Genomic DNA, 14,842 nt, shown 5'->3' with positions numbered 1-14,842 from the left:
GCGCAAGTTTAGCCAGCAGACTGCAGACACCTGACTAACCAGCAGGGGTTGCTAGGGGGTGATTGTTCACACCTCTCTAACCTTGGCAGATGTTACCGCTAGTTGTGCATCACTGACCAGTTACTGTCAGCACTGGAATTTCTAAATATAAGTGCTGGGGGGCTGACATTATTACATATTTGTACGGACGTTCAGTTCAAGTTCACTTCTGGCTGCCCACAAAGCAGACCCTTCTGATTGCTAAAATATAAATGGAGTGCTAATTAGGCAATTGTTACAATTACAATCACTTCACAGCAATTATTACAATTGCAATCACCATCACTGTTGCAATCGTAACCATGAAATTAGCATGACTAACAAGAGACTAGCAATTTGCTGAATAAAATAGGCTTAATATCACCATACTCTTTTTTTTGGTTATTTATATTTAACTATTAAAAACGGTGACTTTGTTTGCACAAGGTCTCTAAGAGTGTACAGCACTGAGAGAACTCCCATTGATAATCATGAGTTTCTATTATTGGCAGGCAGGCGCTAAGGCTAATGTGAATAAGTGTTTTGCCTGCAGGGTCGATCCCCAGCTGTCACCTGAATGACCTTCTTCTCTCAATTGCCCTCTCCCTTCTTGCTGTAAGATCAGGTTGCGGTGTATGGTCAGGTTGTGGCGAATAACCGCGTTGTTGTACAGTATCATTGTTTTTTCCTATACTTATTTTTGCCGCCCCCAAACCTCAGTTTTCTGGTTACACTATAAATGCGTCCAGATGATGCAATTTTCTTTTTCCACAAGAAACTTTTTTTCCAGAAACATGTGTTTGCAACCTGGAGCAATCAGAACATAGCTTTCCACCGCCAAAAAATATTTTGCTTCCCGGAAACAACTGGTCTACTGAGACAGGGCTGGTCCTATCCACAGCTGGTCCCATACGGCTGTATAGTCCTTTCTAAACATACATTTATGGTAATTGCTTTTGTCATTGTTTCAAAACAGTAATAAATATTCGGCTAAATATTCACATAAGGGAATACCCACAGTGCATATTCCATTTCACATAAAGAGTCACCTGTTTCCTGATATCTGCAGGAGTAAAGCCGGGATTCAGGGATAGCACATGGTCTCTGTAGCAGAAGTGTTCCAGTGTGCACCGATAAGCATAAGGATGCATTTAATTTATAGTCTTATTTCAGGAAGCAAAATCTGATACTGAACTTCCTGATATCCCACTATCAGCCAGGAGAAATGTCAGAAACGGGAGACAAGCGGCTAAAGGAATTCTGGGTGAGGAGGCAGCAACTTGGTGAAAAAGTGGAAAAAGATCTATACTGTATTTTAAAAAAAGGAATGGAGAAGAACATTCTGTCGTGTAAATCCAGGCTTTCTGTTCCACATTGCTCTCATTTTCCTGGGTCAGGTCTGTTTGAGGGGCCCCTTGTGGCCAGCACGCACACAGGAGATGTGTTCACAGTGGGTCTGGTGTAGGGAGGCAAGGAACAAAATGGTTGCCATTATCATTTTTATTAATTTGTTAATAAATTAACTGACTGGAATGGGAGCTAAACTCCAGTTTGGCCTGTGGCATGTGTTACCAATACAGATTTCATTGCCATATTTCAAATAACATATTTTTATATAACCTTTTTGTTTGATATCTTAATCGATGTCTTAATTGGTATTTACTTTTTATGGATTGCTTTAATATGTTGATATGTTTGACAGTCCAAACAATGTAGAAAAGCTAATTGGTTGTAGATGACAAAAATGACAAATATGCTAGGTGATATTTTGGTAAGCATGAACTACTCACTAATGACATCTAATTTTAGCAAATAAAGTAAAATAATTTGGGCTTTCCAGAAGCATTTGCATATACTGTAGGCAGGTGTATTTATGTAGTTAGAATCGTACGTCTGAAATGTTCTTCATAGCTGACTATTTCCAGGTTATCCTGACCCTGCATTTACATTGGCCTTGTACCAGCCAATGAAATGAGATTACAGTTTGTTATTTGCATAGCACTTTTTTTCCCTACAGGGACACAAATAATTTGACGGGGACAATATTGCCACTTGGGCTGTCAAATAGCAATAGCACATTTTAAATTAATGCTGTAACTGGCCATACATAAAAAATAATCATACATTGGATATACGGATCATTTCATACCCTGTTAGTGGAATTATCCTATAATTCAATTTCCTGTGCAGAGTGACGCGTGACTTATTCATCTGAATAAATCCATTAAAAATTAAAAATATCAACTGATCGAGCAACTACAAGCTGCTGATGTGTTTTTAAATGAGAAAAACGTTGTGGCAGAGTGATTATTTTAGGCATTGCGCGGAATAAGGAATGAAGTCAGTCAGCGGATCTAACTGCTATGACTGTAGTGGACAGCACATCCATCCCTCATCCTAACCCGCTTATCCTGAACAGGGTCGCAGGGGGGCTGGAGCCTATCCCAGCATACATTGGGCGAAAGGCAGGAATACACCCTGGACAGGTCGCCAGTCCATGGCAGGGCACACACACCATTCACACACTCATACCTACGGGCAATTTAGACTCTCCAATCAGCCTAACCTGCATGTGTTTGGACTGTGGGAGGAAACCGGAGTACCCGGAGGAAACCCACGCAGACACGGGGAGAACATGCAAACTCTGCACAGAGAGGCCCCGGCCGACGGGGATTCGAACCCAGGACCTCTTTGCTGTGAGGCGGCAGTGCTACCCACTGCACCATCCGTGGACAGCACATTTAAAGTGTTCTGCCTGGTCACGGCTGTAGTCTCTCTCCTGCCATCTATGTGGCTCTGAGATGAAATTGTGGATGGTCTGTCAGTCACTGACTTGAACCAATCGAAATGCATTTATTAACCATGATTCTAAAACTATGATTGTTTTGGGTTGATGAAGCTTCATTCTGCCATCATAATGTAGAGCAGGCGTGTCAAACTCCTGGAGGGCCGCAGTGACTGCTGGTTTTTGGTGCGTTTCAGCACGAGAGATACATTTCAAAGTCTTTAATTGGCTAAAGAGTCCAGACACCTTGCTCACAAGGCCTTAATTGGCTGCTGATTGAAAGGAAACTGCAAATACCAGCAGACACTGCGGCCCTCACTGGAGTCTGACACCCCTGCTGTAGACATGGTTCAGGCAGTAAGAGCAGTCGTCTGGCAGTCGGAGGGTTGCCGGTTCTATCCCCCGGCCGGGCTGTGTTGAAGTGTCCCTGAGCAAGACACCTAACCCCCAAATGCTCCCGACGAGCTGGTCGGGGCCTTGCATGGCAGCCAATCGCCGTCGGTGTGTGAGTGTGTGTATGAATGGGTGAATGGAGAAGCATCAATTGTACAACGCTTTGGATAAAGGCGCTATATAAATGCCTGCCATTTACCATTTAGAGGTTCTCCTCCAGGTACCCGGGAAACAGGACTGCTTTCAGGGTTAGATTTCTCATTTATCAGGGGTGCCCTTCTGGAGAATGTTTCTGTGTATCTACTGTATGCACTGGTGTAAGTGATAGATGGGGTATTTTAAAGGGAGATATGGTGGAATACAGTAACCTTGAAGGTCTGTATGGGAGATTAATTTATTATGGGTGATTTCAGGTATCTGGACACATTGTTCTCAGGTAACGCATTGTATTCACACACTGTGAAGAGCTTGGCATTTTAGAGAAAAGGACATTCCAGAACTTGGGCGACGCATAAATTCACCCGAAGCTGGCATTCCCATTTCTGAACTATATCCATAATTCAAAGACGGTGGGAAAGGGAGCGGGAAAGAGAGAGTGACAGATGGAGAGTCAGATTCTGCAGACGGCAGAAACGCTCCATAAATTTAAATAGTTTGCTCTTCAGTGCAGCCTCAGTCAGTGGGTGAGTGATTTGTGTACCTGGGTCAGGGGTTTCTTTTTCATCAGTGAAATTCAACCTCTAATAATAAAGAGTCTGCCTATGGGGAGACATACATTAGCTGCTGTCATTTTCACATGATTGTGGTATTTACTGTATATATAAAAACGTGTAATATTAACTTATATTAACTTAGTATTCCGGCGGCACGGATGGTGCAGTGGGTAGCACTGCCGCCTCACAGCAAGGAGGTCCTGGGTTCGAATCCCTGTCGGCCGGGGCCTCTCTGTGCGGAGTTTGCATGTTCTCCCCGTGTTTGAGTGGGTTTCCTCCGGGTACTCCGGTTTCCTCCCACAGTCCAAAGACATGCAGGATAGGCTGATTGGAGAGTCTAAATTGCCCGTAGGTATGAGTGTGTGAGTGAATGGTGTGTGTGCCCTGCGATGGACTGGCGACCTGTCCAGGGTGTATTCCTGCCTTTCGCCAAATGTATTCTGGCATAGGCTCCAGCCCCCCTGCGACCCTGTTCAGGATAAGCGGGTTAGGATAATGAATGAATGAATGAACTTAGTATTCCCATTGGCTTCTTGACTCTTAGGTTCTACATATCTCTTTACGCCTATAGTACATGGGTTTGACAGGTGAGGTGAGAGTTGACAGCGAATGCTAGATTGAGATCAGGTTGTCTGACGCAATTAGTCTGTTTCTAATGGTATACAGGGAGATTAATGCATCAGTAAAACTGTCATGCATAAACAATGAGGTGAATGGATATATTATTTAACCTATACCACAGTGCCACCCACTGGCTGGTCATTGTAAGTATGACTGCAATCATTTCTCTCCAGGTTCTTTGTAATATTTTACATACGTGTGGGAATGTAAGAGTGCAGAATTGATTTACTGTCATGGCACAACAAACCAATATTTCAGAAATGCGTCTGTGGGTACTGTGTCTGTGGGCTATGGGCGCAAAGTGAACCAGCATTTTATCCACAGATAGTCTAATAAGTGGAATTAGGTATCGGGTATTATCAGAGGTCCTGATGGCTCTGGGTTTGAGTGAGAATCAGGTTCAACATTTCTGTAATGCACATGAGGAAGGTAGCACAGGTGGACTGCACATAAGTCTTAGTCTTAGGTATGTTCCCACTATGGTATAAAACCTGGTTTGTGTGTGTGTGTGTGTTTCTGTCATGTTAAGGAGACTGGTGCATTGTGGTCTCTCCTCCTTCAGTTGCTCAGGGAGTAACAAGAACCTAAAAAATACCCAGGTCAAGAGACTTGGCAGGGGTGGAATGAGGGGACAGGCCGGGGTTTCTTGCATTGTAGGGTGTAAATGCTGTACATATGCTTCTAGATTAGGCTTAAACTTGAGATAAATATTAAGGACCTTCCTAAATGAATTGCGACTGTTGTTCTCACTAAATATAGGCTTTGGAAATGTACATGGAAAAATGCAGAGGACATGACCTCTGTGTCGTCAGTGGTAGTTACGGCCCTGCCCTCAACAGCACTCTCGTTTTCCCGCAGGCCGGAGACAAGCACTACCACCCAACCTGTGCCCGCTGTGCCAGATGTGACCAGATGTTCGGAGAGGGAGAGGAGATGTACCTGCAAGGTAACCCACCCGGGCCCTTTTACCCACAATGCACCGGGGGGGGCAAAACCTCTCTCCTCTCTAGTCACTTTTTCCATCGTGCAATTTTCTACTGTCAGTCGGTGAGTATGATAACATCGGCGCGTAGGGTTAATGAACGGAACCATCACCCACTGCTGTAATGTAGCAGTCTCCGGGGACCGGGCCCCACAAGATGGAGGATGTTGAGCCGCACTGGCTCCATCTTGGCTCAGCCGGGGCCTTTGGGATGTCAGATTGCAGCGTCTGCCTCCACCAGTCATATGTTATCAGGTTACCCTTAAAAATGGTGTTCGACCCCCTCCCCTGCTGCTCAGGGAGCCAATGGACCTCACACGGAGGAACATCTGCTTCTCTCGGTCTCTCTCTCTCTCTCTCTCTCTCTCTCTATCTCCCTCTCATTCTCTCTCTTGCCCTCTCTCATTATCTCCCGCGCTCTCTCTCCCACCTCATTCTTTTTCTTTTCTTTTGCCCGCTCTGTCTTTGGCTTGCTCTCTTTGCCCCTGCTACTCCGTTTATCTCTTTCCGTCTCTCTTCTCTCTGTGCGGCTAATAAATTGGATCAACACACATACACAGGCAAGCTTCGGCGTAGAGTAAATCACACCTAGGAAACCTGGATGCATAATTTAATGACCTCTGAATTTAATAAAGGACCCGGGCGCTGGCGATGCGCAGCGCCTGATTTACCGCCCAGCTCCCGTCTGCTGTATTTACCCAGAGGATTTATTTCCTCCTGGAAGTGACTTGTGGGAACCGTGGCTTTTATCAGCATCCGTCACACTGACAGGGCCAACACGCTGGGGAGCATATTCCACAGTGTGGGGACATCGCTGTAGCCTCAGGTAAACATTGTTCCAGGGCTTAAAGTTCTCAGGCATAGAGCAGTTTTAAATTCACATAATACTTAATTCAATACATTTTGCACATTTCCTCCTGGACAACTTTTCAGGCTGACACATTTTTCTTGCTCTAGTCCTTGTTGTTATTTTGTTACCAGTTCTCCTGTGTCTTTACGCACAGAGTGGTGGGAACTACAGAAAACTGAGATAATGTTCCAGTCAAACAAACTGTCCCGTGTACCAGGGTTTAAAGACCTTCAAAAATACAGAACTACTTTGCATTTACAGTACCCCAAGCAGAAAGGCGACAAAGTAGACATTTGAAACTAGATTAACTAAGCTAACTATTTAAATTATGCTGAAGATTATAGGGAGGTAAAGCGGAAGTCCCGCTGAATCGCATTTCTGGTATACTGCTAAGTGCTATGCTAGTGGATTTCATCATAGACGGCAACAACAACAACTTCATATTAGCAAATGAAGCATTAAATCATCCTATAAAACACATTCGTGCCCATGTGGTTTTTTTTCCCCCATTGCACTTGACATCGGTTGCAGGTTGCCATCGATAGGCCACTGATTACACAAGCGTATCCCATTATCCGTAATATGAAATTATAATCATGCTAGTTAAGTCGGATTTTTAAAAAACAGTCACATAAGGGTTTGTGCTACAGTCACTGCATATTTTTGTGTTTTTAAAAACATTCTTTATTTTTCCTTTATGGGCATTCTCTCTCTCTCTCTCTCTCTCTCTCTCTCTCTCTCTCTCAGGTTCCTCCATCTGGCACCCTCCCTGCAGACAGGCGGCGCGTTCTGAGGAGAAAAGCAAGGTGAGAGAGAGAGAGAGAGAGAGAGAGGCGCGTTGTGGCGCAGCGTGGTGGTGGGGGGGGGGGGGTCCCCGATCTCATCAGCTCCTCGTTCCCCGCGTTTTCACACCCAATGAGTCACAGCATCTCCTGTGAATGAGGAGTCCGGAATGATCCGTGCCAGTCTCCACAGATATTTATAACACTGAAAACAAAATGGCTGCGTGCCCACACAGCACACTAAGGTCTGCCTAGAGCATGTAACGATGGAACATCACAGTTTTGTTTTTGTTTTTTTCCAAGTTCAGTGGCACAAATGAGTCTGGCGTTAGTTTTGCCTTAGCACATTGTTTGGTTGAAAGTCTGAGATGCAAGGTCTGACTTCATTGTGTTAAATGTGACTCTACCTGTGGAAAGCATTCTGAAGGAATGGAAATGAGCCCTTTGTCACTGTTTGATAATTGATTTGTGTATAAGTGCACAGACAGGGAAACTTTGTGTGTGTGCCTGTGTGTACGCACGTATGCGCACTTGTGTGTGTATGTGTGTGTGTGTGTGAGAGGGAGAGAGAAGGTGATTTAGAGCGAGAGACAGTGCAAGCAAGAGTGAGAAAGTGTGAGAGAAAGAGAGTGAGTGAGTGATAGAGAAAGAGAGGGAGAGAGTGAGACTGTTGGAATCAAAATGGCGTGCTCAGGGGTGAATATAACCCACACTCCCCCCCCCCGCCTTCCAGAAACAGGTCCGGATTCAGCTCAGAGACGGTTCTGCACAGGTGTGTAAATGCAGCCCCTCCCTGCATGGGTTTACCTTGTGGCCCGCTTCGCTCTCAGTAGAACCCTCAGGAGCTGAAGCAGAACCGCTCGGCTCGTGTTGGCTTAGGCTACTCACCCACACTCCCTCCCTGTGTCACGAGCCAATGTAGTGGACTACTGTAGATAGAGCTGTTCTTCACACTGCCGAGATCCCACACAACTTTGATCCATCAAGCCCCCCCTCCCTAGTTACTAATTCTTAAGCCATGCTTCAACGTAGTACTTAACACGATGGCTACTAGTTGAAATAACCGCACAGTGAAAACGGCGGGTGAAAAGGTTTTTACAGTTTGCTACTAACGACTTGGGCGATTTAAGATAGCTGCTTGTTTTTGCGAACAGTGAGGATGTGCTTAAATAGAACAAACGGCTATTTATGGGAGTGATAACTTATTTTTATTAGTAATGTGTTTACAATATAATCTGGGGGTAAAATAGTGACTTGTGGTAAAAGTATAATCATTTTTGCTTCACCTGCATTTCAGGTGTTTGGCCTCACGATGGCAGTATTATCAAACGCGCATGCACACACACACACACACACACACACACGCACACACGCACATACACACACCCATGCAGAAGTCAGCTATTTCTGACATAATTGAACCGTTGGATAGTTGGCAAATCCACCTTCATGTAAAATAATATACCGTGTATGTATGTCCACGTTGTCACTTCAAAACCATTGGAATTTGGGGCTGATTGGCTGATTATGCGTATGCCTATTTTAATTCACCAATCACATCACATGAGCCTAGCCTCATGTCTGACAGTGTGTGCTCTTTCAGTTAATCACAGCAGATGAAGCAGCAATGAGCATTTCATAGCCCCACCATGTTATAAGCAGGAACTCACCATCTGACGACAGTTAACAAACCAGAATTTGTTAGTGGTTAACCAAAGGACCTAGCCCACCATGTTTGAACAAACACTCAGCTTCCACTATCACTTTTCTCAAAAACGTCTTTAGAAGTATCTCTTGTGCCCAGTTGATACTGGGATGTTTGTAACAGAGGACGTTTGCTATTTGTTACAAACCTGGTTTATATTGTTTTGGTTTATATTGATTAATAACTGTTAAAATGTGATTAAATAGTTACAATAGATCTGCAGTTTAGTCCACAGCTGTTTCATGTTTTACACCCGGGCATCCAACAGAACCTCGAGATTTGAAACTGGAACTGTGAATATTTATACTTTAGTCTCAGTGCTGCAGTTGCTCAATCTATGACTCACCCACTGGGTCACAAATATCGAATCAGTAATATTGACTTGGGCCAAGGATGATAATGTAAAATATAACAGTGGTTTCTTATTTCGGAATATTTTTGCATTTGCTGATGGGTCAAAGTTTCGAATTTTTGGAATTGGCAATGGCCAATTCCCTGCCTCACTCTCCACTGTTCCCGTGCTAGAATCACTGCACTAGGCCTGTGTGCTCACCTGATACAGTATGTCTGCCTGCACCCACGATGGCCATGTTTCACACCGCTATGCACACAGTGCTACTGGGGATCTAGCGCTGATTAGAGACGGGTAGTAACCTGCATCCCCTTGGCGAGTCACTAGGGGGCACTAATACATCTGTATTACGCCAAGGAGCCTGGTGTCATTTAAACCTACCCTGCCTTGGAGGGGTGAAATCATCCATGTTCAAAATGCTTTAGATTTTTTCCCATGACTGTCTTCACTCATACGGCTGATGCTGTGCGGTTTAGATTAAATATTAAATTACATATAAAACAACAGGTTTCTGTGTCATCATAGCCTCTGTAATTATTATTATTTTTTTTTTTTTTATATAGCCAGGAAGGTGCCACTGAGATACATTATATCTTCTTCCAGGGAGTCCTGGTCAAGATGACAGCAAAGGTTTATGGTTCAACATTTACAATGTTTTCAAGGTTATACTACTGAAGGGTGATCTAAATGGGCATCGTGTCTGATATCTCCACTACCACCCATGAAATGTTAAGCTCTAGAGATGGATTTTGTTTTTATTGAAAAAGCAGTTTGTTTTTGGTTGTGTTAATTTTTCAAATCAGTCTATGTGCCGATGTTCACACTTTTTCCTCATAAAGTCAGACTTGGTACTTGATTAGCCTTTAGTCCTGTTCCAAATTACGGTCCTCGAGGGCCGAGAACTGCTGGTTTTCCACCCTCCCTTTACCCGGGAGTCAGGTGTGAATGTTTCCGGAGAAAATAAACCCAGGGCCAGATTTGGATTCAGTGGCGTATTTGAGTATCCCTGATCTATAGATTAGAGGTGGGCTACATCAGCCTTAGGACCCCTGGTTCATAATGTGCACTTTTGATTTGAGTCCTGGTTTGTGTTGGTTATTGTGTCACCCAGTGTGTCCCTGTGCTGGTCGGGTTCTGGTTGATAAACAGCTCTAGAGGCTGTGGGGCAGAAGTCCTCCCGGTCAGTAATTGGCTGTTTTCGATGTCGCTTTAATGCTCTAGATGGGGCTTTAATAATTTGTGACTCAGTGCTGGTAATTTGCTCGTTTCTTTGTTTGGCGCACGCTCTTCTCGTGATTGACAGCTGATGTTACCTATCGCAGGTGACCAGGACCTCCTCCGAGAGCATCACCTCTGCGCCCGCCTCCAGCGCCTCTGGCTCTCCCAGCAGAATCATTTACGTAAGCAACTCCGCTCGTCACCAGCAGGGGGCAGCAACGCCCTAACGCAGAACCAACAGCACAGGGCTGGGGAGGGGATGAGAAGGCAGTCTGCCTCACAAGGTGTGCTTCACTTACCTTCATTTCATCTACAGACACCCTGCAGAGCGAGCAGGTTCCTATCAAGCTGAGTGACCTCTTGTGGAATCCTCCGTTACAAATAACTGCCTAATAACTGCCTAACAGTATAAAAAAAAATCACCAGAGAATTTTGACTTGAAGACCATTATTTTCGAGAGTATGCTATCAAGAGCCTCATTCAGCCACATTCAGGTGGAAAATAGATCCAAGCAACCAAGCGGTACTGCTCTGTTCCCTGTGTCTGCCTGCGTCCTGTGTTAACGCAGTCTAATGTTATTGCACAGGCGAAACTGGGAGATGAGCTACTGGACTACAAGGACCTGGCTGCCCTGCCGAAGGTAAAGGCCATATACAACATCGACAGACCGGACCTGCTGACCTACTCCCCTTACATCAGTTACTCCGCTGAAGACCGGCATCCAGGAGAGGTATTCTGCCACCGTGCGAGATATGTCACAGTTTTAATAACTTAATACACAGATTTTAATAACTTCATTGGAATTCCATGTTTCTAAAAGTTTTGCATTGGTCATTATGGCTTTCTAAACGTTATTTGCCATGTATACAGATATTGTTGGATTTGCTTTACTTTGTTAGAGGCTGTTGGGTTTTTAAATAATATTGTTCATCAGTGATACTCAAGGTGGTACAATAAGACTGTAATTGTTGTTGTTTCTCGGGCGTTTGTGCATCATATTAGCCATACTGCCATAACCTGTCATTACTCATCTGCTTTTTTCTTTTTTCTACCTCTTCCTTACTTTGCAGTCCCCTCAGTTGCTTTCCCCTACTCCGACAGAGGTAAAGCACACAGTCTGTTACCGAGATGGGGTGTCTCCTTTAAAACACCCTTTTTTTAATGATGAGTCACACATTCCCCCCTCCAAAGAGCAGCTCAACTTCACCCCTAATTAGAGTGCTCTGTTTTTGGACGCCCTCGTTTGTAACTCTCAGTCCTCCAGGGGCGAATGGTTTCGTCTTGACTCACAGATTCGGTAAGACCGACGGTCTGCCCCCCCCTCAGCGTGTCTGAGGAATTGCGTCAACGCGACGTTGCCGCAACGTTTACAGATAGGCGTCGGGAGCGTTATCTGTGTTTGTCCAGAGCTCGTAAAAAGAACAGATGAAAGTAAATCAAATCAGCGACAGCGCTTAATCTCACGTTACCAGCTGCGAGAAGCCAGAATGCAGCGTTCTCAACTTTATTCCATCTAACACTACGCCAAGTCCCATGACTTAACAACTCGCAATAGGTCATGTACTGTAGGTGTTGCAGTAAGCGGGTTATGGGCTTGAGCGATCTGAACTCATTTTCTCCCTGGCTCGTTTCAGGGTGATGGCGAAAAGTCGCCCCGGCAGAGACGGCCTTCCAGCCCCAGCTCCAACAGCTCCCTGGGAGGATACGGGCGCTACACCCCCTCCCGTTCACCCCAAAACTACAGCCGACCAGGTACCCTGTCCGCCACAAACTCCCTGCCCACCACTGCTCTGGCCAACCAAGATGCCATATCTATTCCACCTGTGTGGGTTACTACCCAGAATTACCTGCAAAAGGTGTGGCTGTCACAGTCTTGGTGGAAGTTATGTTCTTATTCTTTCCGTCATTTGTTTATTTCTTTCTATGTGCTGTGTTTTTCTATTTTTTTCCCAGAATAATAGTAACCTAGTGAACAGGATTTCATAACATAATCCAAACATTGACATCCTCCCATGTTTGTATGGCGAAAAAACATTAGCGTAGCTGTGCAACCCACAATGTAGAAAGTTATACTTTAGAAAAATATTATGCTGCAACCACAACACTCCCAAGGGCACATAGAATGGAAATATACATCAATCCTCCAACATAACACTACTGCTAAAAACCTTTATAAATTCAGCCCTTTCGAGGAAGTGCACCCACCCTAAAAACTCAACCCTTCCCCCCCCCCCCCCCAATGGTGTGATGGTTTGCCCAGAGATGTATGCGGGAGGTAGATACCCCGGGACTGCTGGGAACTCCTGCTCCCTGCCCCTTTACACGTCCGCTAAATATGGCGGTCCGGGGAGCGGGTGGCAGGCTGGGACCTCGGCCTCCTTGCCGGCGTACGGCAGTGGCAGATACGCCGGGCATGCTGGGAACTCCGGCTCCCTGCCGCACAACGGCCTGGCCACACTGTATCACCACGGCTACATCCCCTACTTCAAAGGTATCGGCGTGGGGCACCGTGGCGTGTGCACTGCAGCGCCCTCTGCTGGAGCGGAGGTCTCACCGCATGCCGCGCCGGCGAGCACTAACGCCACCCCTGGCCAGCTGCTCTGAACGCAGCGCTTGTTTGTGGAGTGCTGTGCTCCGGAGTGTCCGTCTGCATCCCTGGCTCAGCAGAACTGGAAAATCACACAGGGCCGGTCTTAGAGACTGTCCTTGCCACACGATTACTTTCTCATAGGGCTGGTGTATGGAGAATCTCCATTCAAAACTGAATTTAGTCTTAAGACTGGGCTTAATGTGTGTTTGTGAAACTGGCCCATAGAGATTATTGGTAATTCCATGTCAATTCAACATACTTTTGGTGCGATTTTAATGAGATTTGGCATGCTGATTTGATATCTGTTCTACTGTACTTGTGAAACAATTGATGTGGCGTGTTACACAGTACAGCAGCATTATAAGGAATTAGTGATACAAAATTGTGTGATGCTACTTCAGATAAGTAATGATATCTTGGCAATGAATGAAATATCCAAGACCAATTTTTCTGGAGATGGTGTTGACGTTATAACCTAACTTTGGTGAAAATTTTATCCATTTTAAAATATAGTTTCTTTTGCAAATCAGATTTCAAGATTGTAATCGCTCATAACTCTGTTACCTTTCATTTAGGGTGAACGTGATATGCAAAAGATGGTTCACCCCATGGAAGCTGGAGAAGACCTACAGTATAAAGTGATATAAGAACAATTTCTCTATGACCTAATGGAGATAGAGCAAGTCAAAGTCATGGAGTCAGGCAAATGAGTGCAAACTTTGTTAGCCCATATCTTGCAGATGAACAATCCCAGACAAGTTTAATTTCGGTTCCAGGGGTTTTTTATAAGGCCAAATCAGCATGTGAAATCTCATTAAAATCTGTGATGATGTGGTCGTTAGTAGCACTCCAAATGCCAGTGCATGATTTGCTGTTGTGCTGTTGAACTATGCCAGAGGGCTCTGGTGCGTTGATTCTGTGCAGTCAGGTCCCCTGTCAGTGTAGGTGGAGGTATCATCCGTCATCACTACAGTGTGGAACACAGGGAGGGCACAGCGTTGACCTTGCGGTCCCAGGACGTTGTTCTCACGTGGGCAAAACCACCTCCCTCTGCTTCATCCCCTTCCCCCCCTCCCCCCCAGGGTACAAGCAGGACCCCCTCCTCGAAAATAAGCCTAGGACCTCCCTGCATCTCAGTTTGCCCTCTTACGGTAAAGACCTCACCTCCCTGCTAGACCTGTCTCTCTCTCGCTCTCTCTCTCTCCTTCTGTCTCTCTCTCTGTCTGTCTGTCTGTCTCTGTCTTTCACTCTGTCTCACTCCCTTTCTCTCTCCCTCTGTCTCTCTGTCTCTCTTTCTCCCTTCTTCTCTCTCTCTCAGTGTTGACTGGGTATGCATTGCAGTGCAGGTATTGGTTCAGACAGTCCGTGTGCCTGCCTGTGTGGCATGTGTGGAGTTTTCTTATTGGTGTTTCCAAGTGCCCATCATATTGTTGTGCATGAGAGGTGTGTACCTCCATTTTGGATGTCCCCCACGGGATTGGGGAGGGTTGAAGGGGTTCGAGGTGGACAGCACATCTCTCCCCACACAGAGCTGTCGACGAGGGTGTAACTGTTTGACCATTGTTTCGTTGGCTTGCACCGTACAGTCATTTTTAAACATGATTGCAGGGATTTTGAATTGGTGTTGGTGTGTGTTGGTTTTTTATGTGTTTTTTAATTTTATTTTGTCTTCGGGGGATTTGGTGATGTCGTCCTTTTGGAACGCTCATGTTTCTCGTCGTCATCTGTGATTAATTTTCAACAATGCCTGAAGTGCGTGTCTGATTTTCTTGCATTAGTCGGTCTTTATTGTCCGTGGCGAAGAGTGTCTGTCCAGTGTTTGTGTACAACATG

At 45.2% G+C, this 14,842-nt stretch overlaps 1 protein-coding gene across 1 annotated transcript in view; it reads left to right on the top strand.

Moving 5' to 3' along the window:
• ablim2 (actin binding LIM protein family, member 2) overlaps positions 1–14,842 on the top strand; it is an 83,641-nt gene that overhangs the window by 42,677 nt on the left and 26,122 nt on the right. The window contains exons 7-14 of the mRNA XM_061252868.1: positions 5,389–5,476; positions 7,110–7,168; positions 10,524–10,601; positions 11,006–11,149; positions 11,490–11,522; positions 12,054–12,171; positions 12,680–12,910; positions 14,092–14,160. Coding sequence (XP_061108852.1) covers positions 5,389–5,476; positions 7,110–7,168; positions 10,524–10,601; positions 11,006–11,149; positions 11,490–11,522; positions 12,054–12,171; positions 12,680–12,910; positions 14,092–14,160 — 820 coding nt within the window. The remainder of the gene's footprint in view (positions 1–5,388; positions 5,477–7,109; positions 7,169–10,523; positions 10,602–11,005; positions 11,150–11,489; positions 11,523–12,053; positions 12,172–12,679; positions 12,911–14,091; positions 14,161–14,842) is intronic.

This window comes from Conger conger, chromosome 8 (genome assembly GCF_963514075.1).
Source record: "Conger conger chromosome 8, fConCon1.1, whole genome shotgun sequence".
Taxonomy (NCBI): Eukaryota; Metazoa; Chordata; class Actinopteri; order Anguilliformes; family Congridae; genus Conger; species Conger conger.
Note: the sequence above shows the minus strand (reverse complement) of the source record. Positions and strands in the feature narration are given on the sequence as shown.